The following is a 7,500-nucleotide window of genomic DNA, read 5'->3' on the forward strand; positions in this document are numbered from 1 at the left end:
CCCTCAGATATCTCAGAAGACTTGGGGTTGAGAAATAATTTTGAGTTTCCTATTTGGGATTTCAACTTTAAATAAATAGATTTCTATACAATGGTTGGTTGTCTGTAGAAAGTCCTTAACCTGAATTAATTCTAATGGGACATTTTGATTAGATTCTAGCTATGCATGAATATTTATTAGTACTATCAACCTCTCAGGAATAAAATGCTGTGGCAAACCCTCAATCCTTGTCTTTTTTTATTTTATTTATTTTGCATTGAAACTGAAAGGGAAAACTAGCATGGCTATTTTCAAAGGGGTCCCTTGACCTCTCTCACCTGTTGGCAGGTATGACATCACAGCCTAATGTTGGCAGGTATGACATCACAGCCTCATGTTGGCAGGTATGACATCACAGCCTAATGTTGGCAGGTATGACATCACAGCCTCGTGTTGGCAGGTATGACATCACAGCCTAATGTTGGCAGGTATGACATCACAGCCTAATGTTGGCAGGTATGACAACACAGCCTCATGTTGGCAGGTATGACATCACAGCCTAATGTTGGCAGGTATGACATCACAGCCTAATGTTGGCAGGTATGGCGATGTGCTTTCAAAAATCCACATAAGTGAAATAACTCTTTGTCCTTGGTTTTGCATGCTGCACACTGACTTCATACTCCTCTCTCTCCCTTCTAGCCTGATGAGGCTGTAATCCCGTGTCTTTGAGAGAAGCTCACAGCCAAGGTGAACGCTGGAGACGCCTCCAAACTGATCATCAGGAAATGAGAAATCAATGATTTTGAAGGTCAGTTTTGGTTGCTGACAGGTTGGACGTGTGTCCATCACACTGGCTCAGCTCCAAGCTCTTTAGATGGCTGTGAACGTGTAAAACAAGTGCACTTACATGTTGGTCTGAGGCGCTATAATGGTGAAATAAAAAGGTCAACTATCACCTCCAGTGGGTGATCATCATAAGATAAACATCTACCAATATGAAGAAAAAACAATTACTTTTTCAGCTTTTGTTTAAATGCCTTTTCATCCGAGTAGTGCAGCGGTAAATTCCCTGCCTACCAACACGAGGGTCGGAGGTTCAAGCCCCCGTGTTGCATCCGGCTTGGTCGAGCGTCCACACAGGCACAATTGGCCGTGTCTGCGGGTGGGAGGCCAGATTAAGTCCTGCTCCCTGCACTAGCGCCTCCTCTGGTCGGTCAGTGCGCTTGTTCAGGGAGAAGGGAATTGGGGGGGGGGGGGGGGGGGTCGTGATCCTCCCACGTGCTACGTCCTGCCGGTGAAACTCCTCGCTGTCATGTGAAAAGAAGCAGCTGGCGACTGCACATGTATCGGAGGAAGCATGTGCTAGTCTACAACTCTCCCCAGATCGGCAGAGGGGGGTGGAGCAACAACCGGGACAGCAGGGGGAATTGGCCGAGTACAATTGGGAAGAAAACGTTTAAAAAAAGACTGTCCTTACATAATCAGTTTGATAGTGACTATGATGAACGATCATGAGTCAAGTTTACATAATCAGTTTTGATAGCGACTATGATGAACGATCCTGAGTCGAGCTTATGTTGGGCTGAAACAGTGGGCGAAGTGAGTTTCAGATCGGTTCGCCCTCCACTACATCCCTTGTTGCCACTATTGAAAATCTCCATAAGTCAGTTTGATGCCTGATTAGACTCACTCCAATTAATCAACATCGGCGCTGCAGTCGATGAGAATCCAGGTCGTTACACCGACGCACAACAAAGTCCTGCCCCTCGTTATGATGCGCATAATTAACCCCCCGAACAGAAAACCCACCGGCGTCTAATTGTGTGCCATTAGCTGCAATTTAACTTTTTAGGTGACTCCCTCCCTCCCTCTCCCCTCATCCCTCCTTCTCTCTCTCTCCCCTCTCTCCCTCCCTCTCCCCCTCTCTCGGTTTCTCTCATTTCTTTGATCTTCAGATGCCTTCTCCTTTTATGGATGTCCTGCTACTGTATGTAAAAGTGTGCGACTGTAGTTCCCATAATGGCAACGCCCCCTTTTGTGATGAGGAAGTGATGTCATTGACCTTACTGGTGCACACCCACTTTCCTTCAACCTGCCTCGCCTACTACTTCTACTGCAGTTAGTGATTTCCTACATTTCCCAGAATGCCCTTTGAAACCCCAGAGAGAATAAGGCTTGTGAATTGGTTGCTTGGGCATAATGGGGCTGTAGGTTATTATGTTTCTGTAATGGTGGCCACGCCCCGTACTCAAAATACAACATGTCTGGTCTTGCAGCTGCATTGCATTCTGGTCTATAGAGTGCCAAAGTCACGCCCTCTTCCGGGTTCGGCATACGCACCGAGTACAATTCTGTGGGGGGCGGGCTTAGGGCTAATGTACACCGCCTCCGGAACAGATGCGGTACGGCTCCGGTACGGCTCCGGTATGGCTGGGAACAGACCCACACTCATGTCATCTGTCAGACGTATGTATGTATGCGGGATCCGACAAAAATAGAACAGGTGCGTAATTTTTCCGTAAGTATCGCCCATCGATTATCATGGCCGAGTGTCGTTGCCGGATCCGCAACGCAGCCGTAACGCACGTGTACATTGCCTGTTAACCCTTTGCATGCCAGACGGGGCACCCGTGCCCTAGGTTGCTAACGCCTGGTGTGTGTAGTGTGTGTGTAGTGCGTGTAATGTGTAAATGAGAAAGAGCGGTCCAGTCCCAGTCCAGTACCTGCAGGTCCAGAGCTGTGAGCTGCTTGCCCGGCTTGTCTCCTGAGTTGCGTTTGTATTCCTGGATGGTCCACGAGGGCTGCTGGCTGCGCTTGGCGTCCGACAGGCCGGCCAGCCTCAGGTCGCTGTACAGGGGGCTGCCCTTCACGTGGGCCTTGACGGAGGGGGGGAAGGGGTGTGGCGAGAACACCTGCTCCACCAGGTAGGAGTCCTTGGGCGGCTTGGGCGGGCGGTGGGGCTGGGAGAGCTCGTATTGACGCTCTCGCTCTGCCTGGAGACGGAGAGAGGATTCAAAGATTAGCCCTCTCGATTGCATAATTACGGTATATAGTTTCCATTTGGCAACAATGACTTTATCTCAATTTTACTAAAAGGCAGTACGAAAAAAAATCCATGTTTTCTCTGTTTAGCTGTGAAAATGGAGTCTTATACTTTGAGGGACAAATAATTAATCACATGACATGACCAGGAAATCCTGTTTGCCCTGCCTATTTCCATGGACTCATGACACTGAGAAGATCATGGTCTAAGGGTTCCGAAAGTTGACTAATTGTCAATATTTAGCAAAAATCCTTCATTATTATGATTATGATTTTATTTTAATAGGACGAATCAGCGTGACGTCACAACAACAACAAATCCCCCAGAAATGCGGAAGCCTGCAGCCGTTAACTAGTATGGGTTAATATCAATACTGTTTTAAAACCGCTACAAACTCATTTGCAACAGTATCGATAACAGCATTGCTTTCAATGAAAAATCAAACCTACTACAAATGTCCCCTTCCCTATCATTGGTGGGTATCTGCTGCTGCGACAAGCTAAACGTGTTGTGATAGGCTTATGGCTAGAGCAGGGGTAATCTGCTGTGTTGTGATAGGCTTATGACTAGAGCAGGGGTAATCTGCTGTGTAAGTTTGTAATGAGTTTTATCAGGCCTAGATTATGGAGAAGCGTGCGTCTGTCCGTCCATTTGTCTTATTTTATGCCTCTTCATGTGTTGTCGAAAATGCTATCAAAGTTAGAGATTCTAATATCGTGACACCCCTACAATATAGACCACTTTAAGTAGAACACATTCAAACACTAGTCCACTTGTTTCAAACTGACAGTTCCAGTTTAGACCTAATGGGGGAGCGGCAGCTTTGGAAGAAGAGAGACCGCACCTGGCTTCTCTTTAGGCCAAGAAGAAAAAGAGGAGCTCACATGACCTGCACAGACCAGGCAGTCACATGACCTGGACAGACCAGGCAGTCACATGACCTGCACAGACCAGGCAGTCACATGACCTTCTTCACTGAACGTTCTTCACTGTTTTCGCCAATGGGATTTTTGAATGAGTTTTTGGCGCGATGTTTTCTAATAAGGTCTCTGGGGAACACACGCTTAATCAAACGCGAACCAGTGTTTAGTAATATCATCTTCACACATGAGGACCACTTTTATGAGTTTTGAAGCTTTTACAGTACGTGCCGTTAAAAGGGCGGCTAGCTAGCAAACGGCTAAATGAGACTACACTGTTGAGTCAACGGGGATATATACGTCAAGAACGTCACCACTTCAAAGGACGAACACGGAAATTATCTTTCCCTCACCTGGTTCAGCCCTGTTCAGCCTGGGGTAATCAGTGCACACATCAACAACAGTCCAGGTTGAGTGCTGACGTGACGTGGAAGCCTATGCGACAGTGTGTAGTTCTGGATTAGTTTAGCTCGAGCTTTTTACTTCTAGGGCTCGCATTTACACTACAAAACTCATGAAAGTGGTCCTCATGTGTGAAGATTATCCGACTGAACCCTGGTTCACGTTTGATTAATCTTGCGTTGCCCAGAGACCGTATTTGAAGCATCGCGGCAAAAACCCATTCAAAAATCCCATAGACAGAAACAGTGAAGAACCAGGAAGTCTGGGACTTCCGCGTTCTGACTACAAAAATACGTCATCCCTGCGGCTCTCCACCGATGCCTGATGCAGCATTTGTGCGTGTATCCCTTTAAGACCGCGAACCGCGTGACATGAGATCCGTGAGACATGGATCAAGGTTAATTACTGCTACAACACTGAGAATGTTTCTAATGATGAGAACTACCAGCTTTCCAGAAGCTCACAGACTACAATTAAAAAGAGAGAGGCTTCAATGTGTGAACACAGTGTTACGGCAGGATACACCCTCATGGCTTTCTGATTGGTTCAGTGACTGAGGGGGGTGGAGCTTACAGGGTCATGTGTCAGTGAGGAAGTTTAAAAGGAGGACTAAGTTCCGAGTAAACTCTCGAGAGCTGCTAGAGGTCACACGGATGAGAGCGCATGGCTGCGAGCCATTTTGTGACTGTGTGTGAAGGACAGTGAAGCTCTCTGCTCTGCAAGATGGAGTCTGGCTAAAATGCTGTGATGTGGACAATGGAATGGAAGTTTCCTCTTTTCTGGAACAGTTTTGTTTTGGAGTTTTTGTCTGCGTCTTGTACTGTGCGTCCGACTGAACGACTGTACCAAACGATCACTGAGGACTGAACGACTAGACCAAACGATCACTGAGGACTGAACAACTAGACCAAACGATCACTGAGCATGAAGCCTGTACCAAACGATCACAGAGCAGGAAGCCTGGACCAAACGATCACCGAGGACTGAACGACTGTACCAAATGATCACTGAGGACTGAACGACTGGACCAAATGATCACTGAGGACTGAACGACTGGACCAAATGATCACTGAGGACTGAACGACTGGACCAAACGATCACTGAGGACTGAACAACTAGACCAAACGATCACTGAGCATGAAGCCTGTACCAAACGATCACAGAGCAGGAAGGCGGTGGATCCACGAGGCGTGGGCTGGCCGGAGGACGAGCCATTGGATGGGCGTCAGAGAAGCTAAGAGGTAAGATCAGACACACACTCACCTTCCTCACTCCCAAATCCCCTTTTCTTTTCTAAATATGCTCATGGTGGATAGGGCCGCTGGAAGCCCTAGACCAGGCCTATTCAACTGGCGGCCCGGGGGCCAAATCCGGCCCGCCAACCAAGTCACACCGGCCCGCGGACCAGTTCTGAGGGGGGAGGGGGAGGGAAGAAAAATCTTCTCTCTCTCTCTCCCTCTCTCTCTCTCTGTCTGTCTCACCTCTCTTTCTCCCCCTCTCTCTGTCTCTTTGCCCCTCTCTCTCCTCTCTCTCTCTCTCTCGATGACACAGATAACAATCAAGTCCTGTTTCCGTTTTTCATCTGTGGATTGAGTTTGATGTGTAACTATTTGTTCATTTATGTTTCTGAAAAGAAAATAGAATTACAAAAAAAATCAAAACATGGACCATGAGGCTATGATTAGGCGACTTTTGCAATGTAGTCAAATCAAACATTTTAAGATGTGGTGGCGCTGATGATAATAATAGCTCAGGGAAATGTCTGCCCCCCCCCGGGGCCCTTGGCTTTCTGACAATGTGGCCCCCTGAACAATATAGTTGAATAGCCAACGAGATAAAGCCTTAAAGGAACACTCTGCCCATTTTCAACCAGCTTTGTATCATTAGAACATCAGTAGTATATCAGAAAACTGTAAACTGTTTTGAAGTCTGTCATTTAATTTGACAGTTATTGAGTGTTAAAGTGTGGACCAGTGACATCACTGGTCCACACTAACTCAAATGAATAACTCATTAACTCAAATCAACTCTCAATAACCGTCAAACTAGATGAATGACTTCAAAATCGTCATTAGTTTGACAGTTATTGAGAGTTGATTTGAGTTAATGAGTTATTCATTTGAGTTAGTGTGGACCAGTGATGTCACTGGTTTAACACTCAATAACTGTCAAATTAAATGACAGACTTCAAAACAGTTTACAGTTTTCTGATATACTACTGATGTTCTAATGATACAAAGCTGGTTGAAAATGGGCGGAGTGTTCCTTTAATATTGATGATTGTGCCCAGGGCTTGTATCTGCCGTGACAACAATCTTGCACAAAATATCTCAATTCAGCTGCACAGCACATGGCTGCCTGGTGGTCTCTGGTCTCAGCATTTGACAGCTGCACATCACTGACAGTGGCAGCTGCTCGCCGTGGAAACCAAGAGCACATCACTTTTCATTATCAGAACAAAATGTGGCTTCTACACAAAACGCGTGCACACGGATCGGGACAGGAAGTGTTCTGCTGAATGTGTTCTACCGTATTTTGCAAATGTACACTTCAGAATAACAGCATGTTTTGACTTCACAGCTGTAAAGAGGATAGAGACACTGCGGAGCGCGTCGTCATTCAGAAACCACGCCCCAAAACGGGGGGAAACAGAAACTCCCCCCCCCAACCCTGGCATTCTCCTATGTCGCGTGCATGGTCGCGTGTTGCACACAAAGATCATATATACGGAAGATCAAACACTCCAACTTACTTCTTGACAGCTAGATCCACATTTTTCTTCTCGCCAATTCTCAATGGCTTCCTTGTTTTCCTCAGGAGTACAAAAAAACTTTAACTGGCGATGTTTTACATTTGTTGTCTGCGCAGCCCACCACACAACAGCTTTTAGCTATGTTTAATTCAAGGAAAATGGCGCTGGTGTTTGGCAGTGAATGGAGCGCTTTCCCCCATGATGGGTGTGGCCTATTTCATGCAGTGTCTCTATACACAGTACTGTGGAGTATGAAGGAGCTAAATGACAATCCCATTTGATGGAGGTCCGAGTCCTAACACTGCGCTCCTGCTTTTTTATGATGCTATTTGGCACTAAAACATCCTGGCAATCCCTCCTGCCTATATATAACAGGTAATCTGTAAGACAAGGAGCACGGA

General features: G+C 46.5%; 1 protein-coding gene across 1 annotated transcript in view; it reads right to left on the reverse strand.

Moving 5' to 3' along the window:
• The window catches only part of minar1 (membrane integral NOTCH2 associated receptor 1), a gene marked incomplete at its 3' end in the record, with an annotated part of 29,964 nt that overhangs the window by 3,674 nt on the left and 18,790 nt on the right, over positions 1 to 7,500 (reverse strand). The window contains exon 3 of the mRNA XM_083662265.1: positions 2,706 to 2,975. Coding sequence (XP_083518391.1) covers positions 2,706 to 2,975 — 270 coding nt within the window. The remainder of the gene's footprint in view (positions 1 to 2,705; positions 2,976 to 7,500) is intronic.

The sequence above is a fragment of the Poromitra crassiceps genome, assembly GCF_964638095.1.
Source record: "Poromitra crassiceps genome assembly, chromosome: 28".
Classification (NCBI taxonomy): Eukaryota; Metazoa; Chordata; class Actinopteri; order Beryciformes; family Melamphaidae; genus Poromitra; species Poromitra crassiceps.